Here is a 22,814-nt window from a genome sequence, read left to right on the forward strand (position 1 = left end):
GAACCAGCGAAGATGCCTGCATATAGTGGGTATCCACCCCACAATACCTCCGGGGTTGCTATGCTGGACATTGCCGAATTCCACCATGTGAACATTTTCATTTCATCAGCCCTGTGAGCCATTCAGAGCCGACAAGATGGAAAATTTGATAATATATGATGGAGTTTGTGTGTCCAGAATAGTACCTACAGATTACGATTCGTAGCTTCCTGGACAATACCACCGCGCCCTATACTGACGTATGCTGTGGAAACCGGCCTTGGATATTAACATTTATTAATTCACAGCGATGGGCAAAGTTCCAAAGAAAAGACGTCCTGTGGCGTTCGATACGAATGCGTGTGGACATAGCACAAGGCGGCAAGAGTTACACAGGACCGCTACCAGTTATTTACGAATTTGATTTTTATTCTTCACCAACACAACTGTCCCGCCAATTGCAGTGTTGAAATGGGCCTACTTGCACACCACCTTTTTTGTTTTGGTGTTCACGTTCATTCTATAGTCGTCGGCTCTGTTCGCGCAAACAAACCTTTTGTGAATATCAAGGAACATAGCATAGGCGAGGAAAACTCAGCAAGCATGAAAATTAACAGTAGCTGACGTACAAACGTTATTGAAGGAAACGCGATAATTTCGGTGCTCACGTTCGACCTGCAATGTGATACAGCGGGAGCGAGAGAGACAGAGGAAGAATTAAATGGGATAAAATCGCACCGGGATTCAGCAGTAAAGCTTGCTTTCCCTTAGACCGATGTATAACCACTGCGGCATCGTGGCACGGTGCACCTCGTCATGTTAGGTCTTCGCCCACAGAGAACCACGAGCAGCCGTTTTCTTGCAGACGAATTACCATTCGCCTTCGCTTGGTTTGCAGCAGAAAAGGGTCATTTGCCGCCGCGCGCAGCCGTGGCAACCGCGTGAAAGATACCACGTGGCGTGGTCACAAATTGATGCCAGCGACATCTTCGGGTGGGCGACAAGTTGCGGCCACGTCCCCGAGAGATTTTTCCAACTGACCACATCTATAAATGTCACAAGTATATTAGGTATATAGGCAGCAATATGGCGGTGGCACCATTCCTCTGTGGGCGGCGCAGCATCCAAGCATGCAGCCACGGAGGAAGGAGTTCTCCTTCTATAAATGCGGCTACAATGTACTGGGATATGGTGCTAGTATACACACTAATGCGGCGCAATCTCCGTCCCTCCTCCTGAACCTCCCCTGGGATTGGCATTGGCAAGGATCGTTTGGTGTGCAGGATAGAGCGCGCTATAGCTAAGGCTGACCTCTCTGTCTTTCTTCGAATAAACTCTCTCTCTCTCTCACACACTTAATTCACCGTACTTTCGTTTGCTGCGCACGAGAGTCGCCGAAGAGTACGCGCCTGCAAAAAAAAAAAAAATACGCGTGGCGAGGAAGATTGCGGTCACATTACAGGCGGCCGAGGTGGCTTGCCACACGCCTTTCCGCCTGGCTAAAGAAACATTGCTACAAATCAATCGTGAGCGGGCAGAAAAGGAAAAATACTCAGACGAGCGATGAGCTAAAAAACGTCTTTTATTTTCTCCGATTTATTTTTTCGCAGTATCGCAGTAGGCCGGGTCCGGCGGCGTCATCGGAATTATCTTCAAAATTCTGGGCTTCAGGCCCGACGTCCTCAGCTGCGTAGGCGAAGTAGTTATTCTATATAGGAAGTCGCCGAAAGGGCGCAGGGCCGCCTTCCTGTGTTGCGTGCTTTTCACGCCGCTGCTCAATCTATATGTTGACTGACAATGTGAGAAACATTACAGTTGCGAGATTTATCGTTATGCAAAACTACATGCTACAGCGTGTAATATATCTTCTATATTTGCTCTTGTTTTGCCTTTAATGTGCTAAACGATCGGTTCGGTAGATTTCTTTGTCTTAGTCATATTGGCACATAAGCATTTAAAAGTTACTCTCAGGACCTGATGGAATTTCCTAACGAGCTCTGTGTCTTCTGGGTGAGCGAGCGAGAGGTGCTCTCCTTGAGCTGTACAATGAATCCTGGAGAGGTGGTGTGCTACCAACAAGCTGGAAGACAAGTCGCCTTGTTCCACTGCTGAAGCCTGGCAAGTCGCCGTTGGAACTCTCGTCATATCGCCCGATCGCTTTGGCGAGCTGTGTGGGCAAAGTAATGGAGAGGATGCTCCTAGGACGCCTGGAGTGGTACTTGGAGTACCACAACACTTACCCGGATGCCATGGCAGGCTTTCGACGTGATGGATCATCGATTGATAACGTCGTCGACCTGGTCTCCAACATTCAGCATGAGAAATGCCGTAAGCGTCTCTGCGCTTCTTTGTTCCTCGACGTCAAAGGCGCGTATGACAACGTTACGCATGAAGCCATCCTCTCTGCTCTAGCCGACGTAGGAGTGGGTGGTCGGATGTTTCAATGAATACGGAGCTATCTCTCCATACGATCCTTTTTTGTAAGCACCGAAAAAGGCCATATTTCTCTACATTATAGCTGCCGCAGCGTCCCCCAGGGTGGTGTACTTAGCCCTGTGTTATTTAATCTAACTCTAATTGCTCTCCTTGAGCACGTGCCAAGCATAGTCAGATTATCAATGTACGCGGATGACATGTCCATATGGACGTCTGCAGTAACACGTCTACAGTTGCGAGCGACAATTCAGAGAGCTGCCACCCAAACTGCTATCTACCTCCGTAATCGAGGTCTGGAAATTTCCTCCGAGAAATGCCATTTACGCGCAAACCCATGACAAAATACAGCGTAATGATAAATGGCCAAATAATACCACATGTTCGATCGCACAAGTTCCTAGGCGTCATCGACAGGGACTTGTCATGGAGCCCTCACGTATCATACGAGAAAAAGCGGTTGATAGGCATCTGCCACCTGTTCAAGTTCTTCACTGTCAAGACTTGGGGAATGTCGACAAGTGCCATGTTACAACTGTACAGGGTGCTTTTTCTAGGCTTTCTGCGATACAGCTTGCCAGCAATAACCAACACAGGAAAAACGAATCTACGCACAATACAAAGTGTTCAGGCTCAAGCTCTCCGGATCTGTCTAGGCCTGCCTCGGAGTGCATCAACAGTGGCTACGATAGCAATCGCTAGAGACCACCTTGTCAAGACTCACATTGACATTGAAGCACTCAGGACCCATATAAGGCAATTAACCATGACTCCTCGTCACCGCTTAGCCTCTCTACCAGCGGACAGACCTCGCACATCTTTCAGCCAAACGATTTCCGCACATGATGAATCACTACCATCTTGTTTCACTCCGGCTGCGAGACCTTCGATTGCTCCACAGGGCCTCACTCAGCCAAAAATCAATCTCACAATACGTGGCATCACGAAATAAGCTGATCTATCATTACCAGCCCTTAAACATGCTCACACTACTATTTTTGTACGAGATCTACCATGACTTTGCACATATCTACACTGATGGATCTGTCTTGCCAAACAGCTCCGCGGCGGCAATCGTGATACCAGCGACAGCCACAACAATCAAATGTAAGATGACTCACGCGACAGCGTCGACGGCAGCCGAGCTCGCAGCACTCTTTACTGTCCTTCATTACATTAGTGATGAACAGCCACACAAGTGGACGGTATTCTGCGATTCGAAGACATCACTGCAGTCTCTACTGTCACCTTTACGACGCGGACCGCACGAGCAGCTAATATTTGACATTACAGAGACGTTACACCATATAAGTGATGCAGGCCATGAAATAACCTTCCAATGGCTTGCGAATCACTGCGGGATTATCGGCAATGAACGGGCCGTTCAAGCTGCCCGCTCAGCCCATATTGAGGAGCGCCACTACCAATTCCACTTTCTAGAACTGACGCAGCTGAAAGCTCCGCCTGCTTGCTCGGCTGTGCACCACGTCGCAATGGAATGAGCCACATTTAAGAAATACTCAAATGTACTCCCTTGATCCGACATTAAGTCTCCGAGCGCCATCACAGCTTCACCGTAGAGACGCCACGCTCTTGTATCGACTGTGGTTGGGCGTTGCCTTTACCAAAGCCTATGCATTCCGCATAGGGATGACCGACACCGCAATCTGTGACCACTGCGTCCATGAAGAATTAGGTAACAACTTTATTTAGGGTCCTACAGAGCTTTCGCCGACACCATGATTCTTCATTTGTGTCATCTTCGCGCTGGTAAAGGTTTACCGCATTCACTCATGCGCTCTGTTAAAAAGGTGCCGCATGCCTGCCTTCCAACAACGACGCTTTGGCCAAGAAGAATCAATTGAACATATTTTGTGCGCTTGTCCGCAGTACAGTCCACAGAGGGAATGCCTTCGCCACGAACTTGACCAACTGGACGACCTACCGCTATCGGAAAAAAGAATTCTACACCACCGAAGGGACCTAACGTCACAGAAGAAGGCCGTGCAAGCGCTATTGCGCTTTCTGCGATCTACCGGACTTCGCGAACGTATTTAACAGGAACGCCTTTTGTGTGTGTATGCCTCCATGTGTGCGTGTTTTTCTTTTGCGTCTTCCTCTCTGTAATCTTTCTAACCCCTACCTCCCATCCCCAGTGTAGGGCAGCAAACCAGAGACTGATATCTGATTAACCTCCCTGCCTTTCCTCTTCATCTCAATCTTCAAAAATTACTCTCTGAGCATTAAAATATGTCATAACCTGTCGCGAACTATGTCATCAAAAGTTGAAAGAGGCCGTTCATAAAGGAGTATATATTGGTCTGTAATTATAGAGTTGACCTTGATCTCCACCTTTTTTTGCACCAGCGCTACTCGGGATATTTTCAGTTTCTGTCAATAAATTTCGCCGGATAAATTATTTTCATAAGGTAGGACTTCATAAGATCGTGTACGAAGTCTATTTTTGCAGTAGAAAAAATTTCAACTACGCCCGTCACGATGGCCTGCAAGATGGAGCAAGTGGGGAAAAAAAAAAAGCTTTTGGCAAAAGTGGCGCTGCGAGAGCTTGCCTGCGTAAATATTCCTCACGTGTTCGTAGAATTAATCCCTAAGAGCGGCCGAGGACTCTTCGTCCTTAACGTGTATAGTAAACCCACGCTGCAGCACAGATTCGGGGAACTACTGCGGGGCGCACGCGCGGCTTCCGGCGGCGAGCCTCTACTTGTTGCGGGCGACTTTAACGCACCCCACGGAGCCTGGGGCTACACCCGAGAAACACCCAAGGGCAAACACCTTTGGGAAGACTCGCAAGACCAAAGGCTTGCACTGATCGCGAATCCCGCCGATCCTACACGCAGAGGGAACAGCGTGAGTGCCGATACGTTACCAGACCTTGCGTTCGTTTCAAATGTTACAACAGCGCACTGGCAAAATACGCAGGAAGATTTGGGGAGCGACCACGCGCTGATCGAGATCACGATAGGCACGGGCCCGAGCGGTCGTGGTACTAACCCTGAGGGCAAAGGTCGTAAGCTCAAACTCGTGAAGTGGGACATGTTCCGCAAGAAGCGAGAAGAAGCGGGGCGAGGCGACGAGCCGATTACGGACATAGATGAGTGGACCGAGACGCTCAGAAGGGACGTAGACGCAGCAACTAGCGATGTTCCGCCCGAAGCGAACCTCGAAATAATTGACAGTAGGCTCCTGCACATGTGGGAAGCAAAGCGAGCCCTCCTAAAGAGATGGAAATGCCAAAGACATAATAAGGCGTTGCGCAAACGCATAGCACAATTAGACAGAGGCATCGAAGAACACGCACTTCAGGTATGCAGGGCACAATGGGAAGACACGTGCAACGGCCTCGAGAGGCAGATGACCGGGGCGAGCGCTTGGCGCCTTTTTAGACACCTATTAGATCCGGAGGAGACTCGGTCCGCTCAAGGCCACAAGACTCGTAGACTAGTCAGAGATTATAAAGGTGATAACTTCCTCGACGCAATACGTGACCGTTATTTTAAGAAGGCTGAAAGCATCCAGCACGCCGAGTACGACGGCGTCAAAAAAGAGAAACTGGACGCGGAATTTAGCGAATCGGAAATTCGGATAGTCCTGTTCGAACTCAACACTCGATCGGCGCCCGGCCCAGACCGGGTTACCAACAAGACTCCCCGCAACCTCGACGACGAGTCAATCTCCCGACTCGCGGCCTACGTCAATGAGTGCTGGCGAGAGGGTTCGATTCCCGAAGCGTGGAAACGGGCCCGCGTTATCATGATTCCTAAACCTGGCAAGCAAGTTACGCTCGATAATCTAAGACCGATTTCCCTTACGTTTTGCGTCGGCAAAGTCATGGAACACGCAGTTCTCACCCGCGTGACAGACTTTCTCGAAGATCATGACGCGTTCCCGCACACCATGCTAGGATTCCGCCGCAACCTCTCCGCACAGGACGTATTGCTTCAGCTTAAACACCAGATCGTAGACGACACTACCAGCTCCACTAAGGCAATTCTAGGCTTAGATATTAAAAAGGCCTTTGACACCGTTAAGCACGAATCGATCCTAAAAACAATTAAAACATTAGGACTAGGCCAAAGAATGTATAATTACGTTAGAGATTTCCTCGCGGGCAGGCGCGCATGCGTCGTCGTCGGCGACGAGGAATCGCCGGAATTTGAGACGGGTCCGTGCGGCACGCCGCAAGGATCCGTCATATCACCATTGCTCTTTAATTTAGTTCTGCTTGGTCTACCCGAGAAATTAACAGAAATAGAAGGATTATATCACAGTCTCTACGCGGATGACATCACCCTCTGGGTTCCCGGGGGAGGATGTGACGGTCACGTCGAGCGAACGCTACAGGCAGGAGTAGATGCGGTTCAGAATTACTTGCGTGGAACGGGCCTCGAGTGCTCGGCTACCAAGTCCGAACTCTTACTCTACAAACCCACAAGGAGAGGTCGTAAAACCTTGCTCGAAGAGGAACGGGATTATTCCAAAATACGCATCACATTGGCAGATGGTACTCCCGTACCACACGTAGAGAAAATTAGAATCCTGGGGTTACACCTGCAGGCAAACGGCCATAACGGAGAGACGGTGCGAATACTTCGTCGTTCGGTAGATGACACGATCCGACTCTTGCATCGCATCACGAATAGATGCAATGGTATGCGTGAAGAGTGCGCGATCCGTCTCGTACAGGCGTACGCGATAAGCCGCATAACGTATGTTGCCCCCTACCTGAGGTGGATCGGGTCCGAAAAAAAACAAACTCGAATGCATGATCCGAAAGGCTTTCAAGAGAGCGGTCGGCGTTCCACTCAACGCGAGCACCGACAAGTTTCTAGAGCTCGGAGTTCACAACTCCCTTAACGAGTTAATCGAGGCGCACGACATTGCACAATACGAACGATTATCGAGGTCAAAGGCAGGTCGATGCATCCTCGAGTCGCTCAGCATCGCGTACCACACCCAGCATGGAGAGAAGACGGCGGTTCCCGCCTCTGTTCGCGACCGCCTGATCATCCCGCCGCTTCCCAAGAACATGCACCCTACGCACCACACCGGGAGACGCAACAAACGAGCAAGCGACCTACAGAAGAAGTTTGGTAACAGCAACGAGGCGGTATACGTAGACGCGGCTCCATATGGAGGAGGGAGAAGCGCACACGCGATAGCGGTTGTAGACCGCTCGGGTAAGTGCCTCGCGAGCGCCACGGTGACCACGGGACACACGGAGGCGGCCGAAGAAGCCGCGATAGCCCTAGCACTCGTCGCGGTGCCGAACGCTGCGATCGTGATCAGCGACTCGCAGGCGGCAATCCGCGGCTTCGCGCGCGGTCGTGTCTCGCGGGAAGCGGCCCGCATACTCCAAATTTCTGACGACGGCGACTCGTCATCGCCCTCGCAACGCCAAAATCCTACGGTCTTCCTCCTCTGGACCCCGGCACATACCGATGTTCCGCTCGCGGGCAACGAGGCGGCCCACGCCACGGCTCGAGGTCTCACACGCCGAGCCGTCGCTGATTATGTGGCCGCCTCCGCCCCCGAGAGCGGGGCATCGTATCTGCCGGATCGGGACACTACAACAGAAACACAACAAGAAGCACACTGGGCGTGGGGCGATCGCCTAACCACGTTCAGAGACCTCACCCAACACTACAGACTCGAAAGACGCACATTCCCGCCACCGCACGACAAATTGAACAGGAACGAGGCCGTAACGTTACGCTTGCTCCAAACACACACCTACCCTAGCCCCGCTATCTTACACCACTGCTATCCGCGTTTATATTCAACAGACGCGTGTAAAACACGCGGACAGAGAGCAACGCTGCGACACATGCTCTGGGAGTGTGCCGGCAACAACGGCAATCAGACCAGCTCCGTTAGCGATGCGTGCATAATCGCGGCCGTTGCCAGGGTGGGAGAAGGCTCGAGTTCGCTTCTTCCCGACGCCGCCCCGGATGCGGGAGCCGCCGGGGACCTTCTCCGTAGGCGTCGCCGCCGCTGGGAGGCGGCTATCAGAAGTTCAGAGCTGGCAGACCAGCTCTGGGCCGTCCGGCAAGCCGAAGATGCCGCTCGAGTCCAAGGACTTCGAGCCGTCAACTGAGGCCACCACAGCAAGCACTGCCGGACTATTCTTTATTAAAGTTTCTTCTTCTTCTTGGCAAAAGTAAACGGGCCCCTTCACCTTCATCATATATGTGTCTGTCAGCTGTGCGTTGCGGTTCCCGCGGCGCTCCTGACAATTCCGACCTTTGGATGATGAGCACGAAATTACTTTTCACTCCCTACGGTGTTGGAGCATGCAATGTACCACAAGAACTCCCTTAAACAGCCTGTATAGTTAGCCTCACGGTTGTGTGAAACGTAGTCCGTATACAGACTGTATACTGTTCTGTATACTGTAGACTGTATAAGACTGTACAATTTGTGTTAGTTTTTCTATTAGTATTGCTACTTCGGTGTCATCTCTTAACGGGCGAGAAGATGGTGTGCCCCTAACCACTAATTTCTGTATCCTTTCTGCTACATTCTATATGTCCCGACTGCAGTTACGCACCTGCTTCTGCGAAATATATGTTCATATAGCGTCGGACTACAGCATATATTCTGTTATCGCCCCTTGTGCGGTATTGATTGCTTCGTTTCCTGCTTGCTACGTGGTTCACTGCATCCCACATTTTTTAAAATTGCGCAGTTGGGAAAGGAGGTGCTTCTTGAGGTGGGCCTCTTTAAGACCTTTTAAATCGCTTTTTTGACTTATTCATGCATACCTTCTGCCCTCTAAAATAAATTCACGATCAGAGTCGTAATAAAGTTTCGATAGATTGCTTTTTCATGCTTTATACGTGCGTACAGAGTTTTACCCGTCCATCATTTCTGTGCCTTTCTATCCATGCGGTTTTCTCGTTGCGATGGAAGTGACGTACTACCATATTCATTTAGCAGGACTGGGGTGCGAGTTAGTTTTTGCATGATCTTGAAGCAAAGTTTTACCAACGCGAAGAAAACCAGACGAAGGACGAAGAACACGAAGAGACAAACACAAACGCTGTCGTCGGCGAGCGCTCGTCTGTGTCTCTTCGTGTTCCTCGTCCTTCGTCTCATCTTCGCGCTGGTAAAAGTTTACCACATTCAGTCATGCGCTCTGTTGAAAGGTGCCGCATGCCTGCCTTTCCAACATAATTTCTGCGAACAACGAACTGAGCCAAGGTGAATCGATCAGAATCCATTATTGGTTCACTTTTCATTCCAGGTTCACTTATCCATCCTTTCACTGAGTCACCTAAGACAGCCCGTCCTTAGTTCCATAAATAATTTCCACCAGAAAAAAATCATTCGCGTCAGTTGGACAGTTCTCAACGGGAGCGCGGCCCTCGTTTTTAGATACCTGCATGTTGGTTGGTATAGTTAGATAATTAGACAAAGGCATTTCGCTCTCGTGAGCCGCAGTCCTTGGGATAGTTACTCGGGCTATTTTCCCACGCTAAGCGTGCCGCGCTCGGCTCGCACCTGCTTAAGCTTTTTCTAGTCTCTAGAGCCACTCGAGTTCCCTCTCATTGATGGGCGGCCATTTTTTCCAAGAAAGTATGTCTTCCAACCACTCGGAATAGCAAAAATCGACCATCGCGGACATCAGTCTCTTACCGCGCAAGTACGAGGCTCTGGACAGGAGCTATGCTGCTTCTATATTACCTGGGGCCTGACGGACCAACCGGCTGAGCTATCACTCCGGGCAACATCCAAGGGTCACGAGTTCAAATTCCCTGTTCTCTACCTTTTTTGTTTTCTTTTTTTTCCTTTTTTATCTCTTTTCTTGCAGTTTATCACTAAAAAAATATTTTCTCCTCTATTATTTATGGGCGCTCATGTGCAGGCCATAAACTACCAGGTCTCTCCAGTTGAGTGCCATCTGTGCGGTTTAACAGAGATCAGATTGGTTGACCTTGACTTATCGAAGGCACCACAGTAGGTTAAATGAGACGTACAACTCCTGCGGTAACGAAAAGGTAGAGTATCCGCCTCGCGTGCAAGAGGACCATGGTTCGAATCACGGTGCCACGCAATTTCCCACCGGATAAAAAAAAATCCACGTGCGAATAAAATTGCATAAACAGGCCTGGAGGGCGGCCTGATCCCGGTGACCAGAACCGGTAACGCACTCTCTCACAAGAGCAGGATTGGCCACCCTGGTGCAGTACTTGGCCACAACCTCCTATATGAATACAACAATCAAACCCCGGCCCTCAGTCCCCAGCAGCCGCGAAGCAACTGACCATGGCGGCGGTCAGACCTGTGACGCAGCAGAGGGTGCTAAGACCCTGGCTCCGAACAGGCAGCCATTGGAATCTGAACCTGGCAACGTTTGACGTTAGAACGTTATTTAGTGAGGCGAGTCTAGCAGTGTTATTGGAGGAATCAGAGGGTAGTAAATGGGATATAATAGGGCTCAGTGAGGTTAGGACAAAAGAAGCACATACAGTGCTAAAAAGCGGGCACATCCTGTGCTACCAGGGCTTAGCGGAGAGAAGAGAACTAGGAGTCAAATTCCTGATTAATAATGATATAGCTGGTAACATATAGGAATTCTATATCATTAACGAGAGGGTGGCAGGTCTTGTTGTGAAACTCAATACGAGGAACAATTTGAAGGTCGTACAGGTCTAGGCCCCTAAATCCACTCATGATGACCAGGAAGTCGAAAGCCTCTATGAATGAAGACGTGGAATCGGCGATGGGTAAAGTCAAAACAATATACACTATACTGATGGGCGGCTTCAATACCAGGGAAGACAAGAAGCAGGTTGGAGACAGGTCAGTGGGGGAATATGGCATAGGCTCTAGGAATAGCTGGGGAGAGTTGTTAGTAGAGTTTGCAGAACAGAATAATGTGCAGATAATGAATACCTTCTTCCGCAAGCGGGATAGCCGAAAGTGGACGTGGAGAAGCCCGAATGGCGAGACTAGAAATGAAATAGACCTCATACTCTGCGCTAACACTGGCATTATACAAGATGTGGACGTGCTCGGCAAGGTACGCTGCAGTGACCATAGGATGGTAAGAATTCGAATTAGCCAAAATTTCAGGAGGGAACTGAAGAAACTTGTACATAAGAAGCCATTCAATGAGTTAGCGGTAAGAGGCAAATTATAAGAATTCCGGATCAAGCTATAGAACAGGTATTCGGCATTAACTCAGGAAGAAGACCTTAGTGTTGAAGCAATGAACGAAAATCTTATGGGCATCATTAAGGAGTGTGCAATAGAAGTCGGTGGTAACTCCGTTAGACAGGATACCAGTAAGCTATCGCAGGAGACGAAAGATCTGATCAAGAAACGCCAATGTATGAAAGCAACTAACCCTAGAGCTAGAATAGAACTGGCAGAACTTCCTAAGTTAATCAACAAGCGTAAGACAGCTGACATAAGGAAGTATAATCTGGATAGAATTGAACATGCTCTCAGGAACGGAGGAAGCCTAAAAGCAGTGAAGAAGAAACTAGGAATAGGCAAAAATCAGATGTGTGCGTTAAGAGACAAAGCCGGCAATATTATTACTAATATGGATGGGATAGTTCAAGTGGTTGAGGAGTTCTATAGAGATTTATACAGTACCAGTAGCACCCACGGCGATAATGTGAGTGAGAATAGTCTAGAGGAATTTGAAATCCCACAAGTAACGCCGGAAGAAGTAAAGAAAGCCTTGGGAGCTATGCAAATGGGGAAGGCCGCGGGGGAGGATCTGGTAACAGCAGATTTGCTGAAGGATGGTGGGCACATTGTTCCAGAAAAACTGGCCACCCTGTATACACAATGCCTCATGACCTCGAGCGTACCGGAATCTTGGAAGAACGCTCACATAATCCTAATTCACAAGAAGGGGGACGCCAAACACTTGAAAAATTATAGACCGATCAGCTTACTGTCCGTTGCCTACGTAGTATTTACTAAGGTAATCGCAAATAGAATCAGGAACACCTTAGACTTCTGTCAACCAAAGGAGTAGGCAGGATTCAGTAAAGGCTACTCAACAATAGACCATATTCACACTATCAATCAGGTGATAGAGAAATGTGCTGAATATAGCCAACCCTTATATATAGCTTTCATTGATTACGAAAAAGCGTTTGATTCGTTTGAAACCTCAACAGTCTTAAGGCACTACGGAATTAGGGTGTAGACGAGCCATATGTAAAGATACTGAAATACATATATAACGGCTTCACAGCCACCGTAGTCCTCCGTAATGAAAGCAACAAAATCCCAATAAAGAAAGGCGTCAGGCAGGGAGATACGATCTCTCCAACGCTATTCACAGCGTGTTTACAGGAGGTATTCAGAGACCTGGACTGGGAAGAATTGGGGATAAGAGGTAATGGAGAATACCTTAGTAACTTGAGATTCGCTGATGATATTGCCTTGCTTAGTAACTCAGGGGACCAATTGCAATGCATGCTCACTGACCTGGAGAGGCAAAGGAGAAGGGTGGGTCCAAAGATTAATCTGCAGAAAACTAAAGAAATGTTTAACTGTCTCGGTAGAGAACAGCAGTTTAAGATAGGTAGCGAGGCACTGGAAGTGGTAAGGGAATACATCTATTTAGGGCAGGTCGCGACCACGGATCCCGATCATGAGACTGAAATAATCAGAAGAATAAGAATGGGCTGGGGTGCGTTTGGCAGGCATTCTCAGATCATGAACTACAGGTTGCCGTTATCCATGAAGAGAAAAGTGTATAACAGCTGTGTCTTACCAGTACTCACGTACGGGGCAGAAACCTGGAGGCTTACGAAAAGGGTTTTACTTAAATGGCAGGCAACGCAACGAGCTATGGAAAGAAGAATGATGGGTGTTAACGTTAAGGGATAAGAAAAGAGCAGATTGGGTGAGGGAACAAACGCGAGTTAATGACATCTTAGTTGAAATCAAGAAAAAGAAATGTGCATGGGCAGGGCATGTAATGAGGAGGGAAGATAACCGATGGTCATTAAGGGTTACGGACTGGATTCCAAGGGAAGAGAAGCGTAGCAGGGGGCCACAGAAAGTTAGGTGGGCGGATGAGATTAAGAAGTTTGCAGGGCCAACATGGCCACAATTAGTACAAGACCGGGGTAGTTGGAGAAGTATGGGAGAGGCCTTTGCCCTGCAATGGGCGTAACCGGGATGATGATGATGATGATGTTGGTTGACAAGACAAAACGGCCGCTTTCATCAAGTTTGCCAAAAATGACTCACTTTAGACAACCCTTCTTGCAACGTTTTTACTCAGCATTGGTTGCGATACTTTCACGTTTCTCTTTGCATCAATTCTGCTGAAAAAAAAAGAACTCTTATCTAAGCGTGAGCAGAATTATGCGCACGTTCCTGACCTGTCCGCGCCGCTTCAGCGCGTGCTACTCACAACCACACTAGATACCGCGTGAAATCACAGATAAGGTTTCATGTGTCCAGTTTTGCTTATTTACAGTACTGGAGCACTATACAGCACTTCTAGACGAGGAGTACTCATCGCGAATGACTGATACTTTTCAGTAAGACCACGAAGAGTTGGGCGCTGTCTGCGCCTTTCCTTCATCCTCCAGAACAGGATGTTTTTGGTAGCTCGGTGGTCGCTGCTTGCAGAACAGTGAGTAATCTAGGTGCAACCACACAAAACCCGTCACGATGGTCTGCAAAATGGAGCAGGGGGAGGGGAAAAGAAAGAACATTAAGAAAGAAAGAAGTCAGCGACCGAAGGTCCTTCATTCACTCACCCCTTCAACGCTACCCAAAGCTGGAAGTTTTAACAGAGCACATCTCATAATCTCGTAAATAAGCGTGACTCGAACACAAGCCTTACACCTGTGTGTCGGCAACGATAGGTGCCATTACGGAGGGTTCAGGACTCTGCTTCAAGGATGATTTTGGCCACCTCAGGTTTTGCTCAAGAAGTTCACTTAAACCGTAGTGCACTGGCGTTTGGCATTCCGTCCGTACACAGAAATATGACCGCAGCCCACCGGAAAGAGAAGTTGCGACACTGCGTTCGACAGTAGAACCCCGCTGCCGGGTAAAGTGAGAACATACTGCAAATTACATTTGCCGTGCGAGTGTCTCGCAAAAAACGATAGAAATCTGCTTCAAGACACAAACGTAACTACAATTCGGCATTTTTCTGAAGCGACAACGGAAAATAAAGAAAGAAAGCAAGCAAGAAAAGAAAGAAGCATGACGTGCTCAATTTGCCAGAAAGTCAGAAATTATGCAACTTGTCTTCACGCTTAAGAAGGACATGATACTGTTATCCAGTCTGACTTTGCAGGAAATGTCGACTTCTTTTCTTTTCTTGCTGCATCATGCTGGTGCAGTGTGTGTTGGGGAGAAGGGAGAGGGGGAGCGTATCTTTCTTAAATTAGTCCCACGTCATCAAAAGAACACAACACAGTTAGGTGCCATTGCCGCATAAAGGCTGTGGCACTAGCAGACCTGTTAGTGTTACTGGCCATGCTCGTCTTTCAATTACAAAGCTGTGCCAAATGGCATGGTGTCACAATTAAAAAAAGAATTACAAAGCATAATTTACGGCGTCCAAAGTAGAAAACGACTAATTTCTTCGTGAAGGAAGCCTATAACAAAAGGGAGAGATAGAGAGGTTAGCCAATCCGTACATAATGGAGAAAAAGAAAGACAGCAAGAGAAGAAGTAAAACGGAGAAATGTGCTCTCACAAGGAGTGCGGGACAGCTGTCTCAACTTGTCGCACAATAAAAAGAAGGCCTAGAAAAGGTCAACGGCGCGTCATAAAGGCCCTTGCCCCTATGTGGTTATCGTAGATAACTGTCCCAGAATCAGTAGCTGCAACAGCGAGTCATCTCCATCTAGAGCGGCAACAAGCGCTTCTTATTTGCGAGCTGAAACAAGAGCGTTCGCAAAGGAAATGCATGATGACCTCGTATCAACGACCGATGTTTTCACGTTTTACAGCCTCAAAGCCAAAGAACCCGCAAGGACGTTCATTAGCTTTCTATCCCACATTGGTGGGGAATGGGCGATGAACACCCAGCCGGCGGAAAGGGGAAAGCGACCAATTACCTGCGTGAAGGTCACCACCACGTAAACAAAACGAGTCGCAGTTCGAGTTTGTTTGTTATTCAATCTAAATTGCAACTATAATTACGTGAATTTTTTATTAACCATGGTTAATAAAAAATTAATAAAAGTTATTTTGTCTGCAGACAAAATAAACAAAACAAAAAAGAAATTCGCAGATGTGTGTTAATCTGAGCAAGTGATACATAAAGAAACAGCGAAGCTGTTAAGTGAGTTCTCGTACTCCTTGTCGGAAGTACTAGGGTCTGTTTGCCTGTTCAATAGGCGTGAATCATCACCAACGCCCATGCCGACGCCGCTTGCTTGTTATCACCAGCGCCCTCTTCAAGCAAAGAAAAAGTTATCATAAGGCTTCGAGGCTCGCAAGGAGACTGCGTTGTTGGCTACTCATTACCCCCGCAGCCACACAAACTCCTAGCTCATCACGACGTGAGGAAAAAATGAAATAATAAAAGAACACTAAAGATTATTAGATTATTGGCAATAACAGCAACAAAGAATGTTATCTATTCCGGTGAAGTCTATACGCAAGGTAACTTTAATTTTATAGTCATTGATAATTACGCTTCCAAGCAAAAATTGCAGTGGCGGTTTATCCGTGAAGACGACAGAAATGACGTTGGAATTTCATCGCAGCTCTTTGAGGATCAGGATTCCTGATTGAAACCGCGTTCGCCACATTGCAAATTGCAAAGTATGGTTCAGGAGCTCACTCGACACATGTCGTGCCACTTCGAGCCGAAGGGCACCTGTGTGTGTGTGTGTGTGTGTGCGTGTGTGTGTGTGTGTGTGTGTGTGTGTGTGCGCGTGTGTGTGTGTGTGTGTGTGTGTGTGTGTGTGTGTGTGTGTGTGTGTGTGTGTGTGTGTGTGTGTGTGTATATATTACCCGCCGTGGTTGCTCAGTGGCTATGGTGTTAGGCTGCTGCGCACGAGGTCGCGGGATCGAATCCCGGGCACGGCGGCCGTATTTCGATGGGGGCGAAATGCGAAAACACCCGTGGACTTATATTTAGGTGCACGTTAAAGAACCCGAGGTGGTCAAAATTTCCGGAGTCCTCCACTACGGCGTGCCTCATAATGAGAAAGTGGTTTTGGCACGTAAAACCCCATAATTTTATATATATATATATATATATATAGCGGTTTCAAAGTTTGAAACTGCCCTGGCGCAGAGAGTTCCACTTTCGAAAGTGCTGGCATATATGATATTTAGGTTTTCGTTTACGACAGGGCGTCTATTGTGCCGTAATTTTTTTTCAAATAACAGCTGGCATAATATATATATATATATATATATATATATATATATATATATATATATATATGCTAGCCCTTCCCTTCTCTGCTGGTACCACGTGACCACCTTCTAACACTCCACACACACACACACACACTTTATTTTCCATTTTACACTCCTAAGCTAACATATTAACACAAATGAGCTAATACTCTTTTATTTAAATGTCCTTTGCCTTACAATACATTATGGAACTTACCCAAAAAGCCAGAAAAGCGGCGAAAATCATGGAGGAAAATGGAAAGCCCAGCCTCTGGGTCACAAAGCCCGCCAAGGGAGAAGTTACGACGGCGCTAGAGCAAAGGTGGCAAAAATAAACGAGTCAGCGATCAATGAAGCTGTGGTATTGAATGCTAACCTTTTTTCGCTTACCCAAGGACCATGAACTGGTATGTGGCACTTGTGACTACTCCGTGGGTTTTCTCGTTGTCGGGGTAACCAGCGTTTTCACTGTCGAACAGAATGACCACAATTAGATTACGGATTTTTAAGTCTCGAAAGCCACAACTTAACTACAAGAGACACCAAGAAAAGGAGGCACTGGATATTCACAACTGGGGCTCTTTTTTTTTATTCATATGATATAAGGAGATGTTGACGCACAATTTAAGGCGCTGGTTACTCCTTATCTCTTGAATGGTGCCATCATACAGCATACAGGGTTCAAGATTACATATGAAATAATCTCTTCACGGAAGCACTAGGACTTATCACGCAACGTTTTCACAGGAAGACTATGACATAATAAACACATGGTACATACAATATACAAGGTAAATGTCTCCACAGTTATGTAGATAAAAGTCTCAAAAATACAAGCGATACAATCGCCTAATGACACAGTCTCTAATCAGCGGGTGATACATTCGGCGCGTAAACGCACTATCACGTACAGTCCCAGCAAAACAGTCAACATGACATAATTCACAAATACATGCATATATACAGCGACAATGAAATGAAAGTAACAACAAAAGCGTTAATAACGTCCAACAATGCCGCTGTCTTCAAGAAAAGTCTTTGGTGCTCTTAAAGCGCTCTTCTGCAAAGACGTTGTTCGCCAAGGACCCAAAAGTTTCTTTAAACTGAAGGGTCTGCGGTCTAGTTTAATTAGGGTTGATTTAAGTCGGCATCTTGGTGTGTCCTGACATGGGCAATCTAGAAGGAGGTGATATATACCTTCATCTACAAATCCACAATCACATTCGGGGGTTTCCGCACGGCCAATTCTGTGTAAGAAATGCTTTGTGCAGGCAGTGGCTAGCTTTAATCGATGAATAAGGGTTTATATAGTTCTGTTTATTGATTATTCATGATAAATGTTCATGATAATGAAAATTAGAATTCAATGAACGGATCAATATGGTATAAGTCCGAGCTCTTGGAATGCTTGTCAAACCAAGTGTTTCTACACATTTTGAAAGACGTTGTTCTTATAAAGCAACGTAACTCATTTTTCGATATTGGGAGCGGGACTGCTATTGTCATGTTTCCACGTGCACGCTCGTGTTCCACACAGGTTACTATATCTAATATTGCATCCATTGTGCATCTATGCTTTTAAAACCTACTAAATAGTTGGACAACACATCTGTTTGATTACACCACCATTGAAGTCGCGCGTCAATCATTTTCTCCATTACTTTGCATAAACAACTTGTCAAGCTTACTGGGCGGAAGGATTCAAGGCACAAGGGTGTCTTACCCGCTTTCAAAATTGGTATGATTCGAGCGACTTTCCGAGAGTCGGGCACAGTTTCTTCTATCCGTAAATTATTATAGATATCTAAGAGAGCAGTTGTACCTGTCGGTCCGTGGTTTCTTAGCATATTGCACGTAATGCCGTCCGGCCCAGCAGCAGAATTTTGGCCACATGATGCAATTGCACACTGAAGCTCGCTTAATGTGAAAGTATGATCTAATTGAGGATGTTGGGTCCAGTAGCAAGCAGTAATTTTCTGCTTAGCTAGCACTACTGAAATATAAAATTCTGTACATTGCGATGAAAAAGCCGGTCGGGAAATCAGCTCACAAAATTCATCTGCGACATGTGTCCCGAGCTACAGCGAGAGCACGAAATGGGAAGCTCTGTGTTACAGGTCCGCTTAAAGAACGAATTACTAGAAGAATTCGTGGGACAGACGTGTGAGGAGACAGTGTGCCGCAGAAATCGCGCCAGCTCCGTTTGCCTAAATTTTCCATGCATCTGCGCATTACTTTGTGTATTTTCTGAGCATTTCTGTATGCTTCTAAATTTCCAGTGCGTCGGTACGCGCTTTCGGATTGGCGTCTGATGGCTCTTAGGTGTTCATAGTCTCCGTCAACTGCAGCATAATCTTTTGGAATTGAGACCTTCTTTGTGCATATGTTCATGTCATCCTGCAAAAGTTCTGTAAATATTTCCACTGTTGCATGTCGATTAATTTGATCCGTTAGGCGGTACCGGAAAGCTTGCCAGTTGGTTAGTCTGCTGTAGCGCCTGAAATCATAGTGCATGCTAGGGTGATTTACAAGGATGGGAAAATGATCACTTCCGTGCGTTTCCATATCTGTTGTCCATCCCACACCATTCACTAGATCATGTGAACACAGGGTAACGTCTATGTAGCTTGAATAATTATACCCACGAAGTAATGTTGGCGACCCATCGTTTAAAACAGCCAAGTTTCATTTATCTATGGCGAGCTCAATAACGTTACCACGTGCGTCACAATGATCACTGCCCCAGATGATGTTGTGTGCATTGAAGTCGCCACATATAAATACACTAGAATGAGCTATTTTGAATATATCCACTAGCGCTTCTACTGAAATCAGGTTTTAAGGTTGTAGGTAAAGATTAATCCCTGTTATGTAGAGCTTGCCAAAGGATACTCTACATGCGATGAATTCCGGGAAGTCCGAGTCACTGGACTGAATTTGATAAGATGGTAGGTCTTTTCTGACGCACAGGAGCACTCTGCTAACAGCACCTTGACGTGAAGTCTTGTATATCACATAATTCGAGAGGCGAAAGTAGTCATTGATTCCTGCCTGTTGAATGCAAAGTATTGGAAAGTTGTATTGCACAAGCAGTTTACGATAGTCAGCACACTTCCTTCGAAGACTGTTGGCATTCCACTGAAATATAGCGACATTTTTGTAGCGGTTATTCATGTACTGCCTGCCGCACTTTCGGCCCGGATTGCTGACAGAACAGTGCTTCCAGAGACAACAAGGCTTTCACTTCTGGTAGGTTGTTTGCTTCCGGCAGCGCAGATAGGATTGCCTTATGAGCTGCGAAAAGCATTGGGAAAATCATTTGTGTCACCGATGCGGTGGTATGTTCGCTATTAGCTGGCGTTACTCCTGTGGTAGGTGCATAAGGTAGCTGAGAAGAATGTGTGTGAATATTGGAGCTTTCTTGTGTATTACTTTCTGCCTGTTGTCGTCTGGGTTTCCGTAGCACTGATGCATAAGATTGGGCGCTTGACTGTGATCCTCGTGAATGGTCTCTTGATTGCACTGTCGCTTGTTCTCTCGAGGAGGAATAGCTTGTTGATTCTCTTGGCTGTGGTGGTTCCGGTGCCCGCTGTTGTGGGTGATCTTGCACTGGATGAACAAACTCAAGGTTTGGGGCAGGTTCGTTGCGTCGCGGTTGTCTTCCATGGATAAGTTCATGTCGACGCATTTGTGCCGCTGCCTTGTTCTGAGGGCAGCCTGAGAAGGAGGCGGCATGGTTCATCGCACAGTTCGCACATTTAGGTTGAAGACGTGACTTGCACTCCTTGTGGTCATGATCTTCTGAGCACATTTTGCATCGACATGTGCTGCGGCAAGTTTTCGACATGTGCCCAAATCTCTGGCAATTATAGCAACGAAGTGCTGGTCCTAGGTATTCCTCGACGGGATGACTGGTGAAGCCCAGGTAAATTCTTCCTGGAACAGGGCGATCGTCTCTGAAAGTCAGAATTACCGTGTGAAGTGGATGTGACTTTACTGCTCCATCTTCTTGGCGGGAATACCTTACCTGTCTGCGTGCCGATATAACTCCCGCGTCTTTCAAGAAGTCTAGGAGTTGTTCGTGTGTATACTGCAGTGGCACATGTCTTACTTTCCCAACGTTTCGCGTGTATGACTCTGGGATGAAGGGCTTGACTTCCAGGCTGCCTATACTTGAGAGCATCAAAAGACGTTTTGCGGATGCTAAGGAAGCAACGCTGACACTGAAACTTCCATCTCTGTTCGTCCTGAAAGACTGTACTTTTTATTTGGCAGCGGAAACTATTTCAGCAGAAACTCGGTTTGGATTTACTTGCCAAAAAGTAGTACCTTCACTTTTTGGGCGAAAGACAACTGGAATGCCTTCTGCTCGCTTCTTCTTGTACGTGACCAAAGTAAATAGTGCATCTTCACCCATCTCTTCTTCATCACTTAGCTCATAATTCGATGTTGTATCATCATATTTGCTGTCTTCTAGGCGAGGTTTCTTGGTCTCGGCTTCGCCGTCAGCCATTATTCCTGAATTCGCCGAAGTTGATTCCGAGTTGTTCAGAACCAAACGTGCCGGCTTTATGAAGCTTTGTGACGCTTGCAAGGCCCCAGGCTTTTCATTACGGCCTGTAGCATCATTCATATGGCTTGATACACTTGGACGAGCATAAGGCTCGTGACGATGTTCTCGGCTTCCGACCACCGTAGCGAAAGGTTAATAGCCAGGTCCTCAAAAATGAAACGTCGTACCTGTAAGGCGCCTGGCTCGCTGAATCTTCGCCAGACGTCTTGTTAGTCAATCGTCGTCGTCAGTGGTAATCGTAAACATACAAAAAAAAACGGAAAAATTAGAGCACCACACAAAGACAGCGACCGCACAAACACACTTCTTCTTCTTCTTTCTTAATTGTGCACCCAGTGCTTTGCAGACGAGCGTTCTTGCATCCCACCTCCGTCGGAATCAAGCCGCTGCAGTCAGGGGTCGAACCCACGACCTGGTGCTCAGCAACAAGACGTCACAGCTTACATTTGAAATAATAAGGGCAGACTTAGTTCTGGGCGTGTGAGTAACCCATCTGTGCACCTTTGAGATAAGGAGTTAACCTTCCTAAGAAAGCGAATGGCACATGTGTAATGACGATGAGCGTTTAGCATAAACACGGGTAGCAGAAAATAAACCTTTGTTGGTGCCAACGCTTGTCTACTGTCTCACATATGTTCTGTGCAAGTTTTTCTCCACTACAATTTGTCAATATGTTGAAAGAACAAGCACAAGCTGCACCGATTCTGATAGCCACTAAGTCGCCGCGGCTGGTCTAGAATGAATATAATGCAGTGTAATCATTCAATGTCATAGCCGCGCATTCAATTTATCTATTTATTTTCAATACTGCCAGTCTTTTTCCGAGACCATAGCAGGTGGGCGCACACATTGTACATGCAGGTATAATAATACGTCAGCACCACACGGCGAAATAGGAACAGGAATCTAATCAGTGACAGTCATCGCAAAGGTATGGAGCTAAAGGTATACAGAATAAGTTCCCTTAATGATAATTATGAATGAATGCTGAGCTGAAATTCTGTGAACACATTAGTAACGCTTATAACGTATAGACACTTATAATAGAAACAATATACAAAGCACACATTTATAATTTCAGATAACACAAAGTAACCAACAGCAAGAGCTAACAGAAATTGTACGTGACATGGAGTGGTACACAGGCAGATAATAGCAAACCCGAATATACTCTGTTGTGAGCGCTAAGCCACTAACATGCTTCCAATGATGGCGAAATGCCTCTAGCGGTGAGAGCGTTATGACATTAACAGATGATATTTCTATTTTTGAGGCAAAGTCCGATAATGAATTCGCATTAGTAACCGAGAGATCTAAACAATTTCATTCCCTGACAGCAAGTGGACAAATACAGTACTTGAAAGTGTCATTGTGGCAACAGTACTCTTTTAGTGAGTGTGAATGTTTGTGCCGGGTTACGCGAGATTCTGATGGACGCATGTAGAATTATGTG

The 22,814-nt window shown here is 46.9% G+C and overlaps 1 protein-coding gene across 13 annotated transcripts in view; it reads right to left on the minus strand.

The window, feature by feature from the left end:
* Positions 1 to 13,668: 13,668 nt before the first annotated feature.
* Positions 13,669 to 22,814, minus strand: part of LOC135916642 (MFS-type transporter SLC18B1-like) — a 71,553-nt gene continuing 62,407 nt past the window's right edge. For 8 of the 13 annotated variants that reach the window (XM_065450068.2, XM_065450071.2, XM_065450069.2 and 5 more), the window contains 3 exons: positions 17,179 to 17,256; positions 17,006 to 17,099; positions 13,669 to 14,090 (listed from right to left, as the gene is read on the minus strand). In XM_065450068.2, the coding sequence (XP_065306140.1) occupies positions 13,950 to 14,090; positions 17,006 to 17,099; positions 17,179 to 17,256 (313 nt within the window). In that variant the 3' untranslated portion in view covers positions 13,669 to 13,949. Of the gene's footprint in view, positions 14,091 to 17,005; positions 17,100 to 17,164; positions 17,257 to 22,814 lie in introns of those variants that run through there. The other 5 variants (XR_010569008.2, XM_065450072.2, XM_065450073.2 and 2 more) reach the window with 5 other exon arrangements.

This window comes from Dermacentor albipictus, chromosome 5 (genome assembly GCF_038994185.2).
Source record: "Dermacentor albipictus isolate Rhodes 1998 colony chromosome 5, USDA_Dalb.pri_finalv2, whole genome shotgun sequence".
NCBI lineage: Eukaryota > Metazoa > Arthropoda > Arachnida > Ixodida > Ixodidae > Dermacentor > Dermacentor albipictus.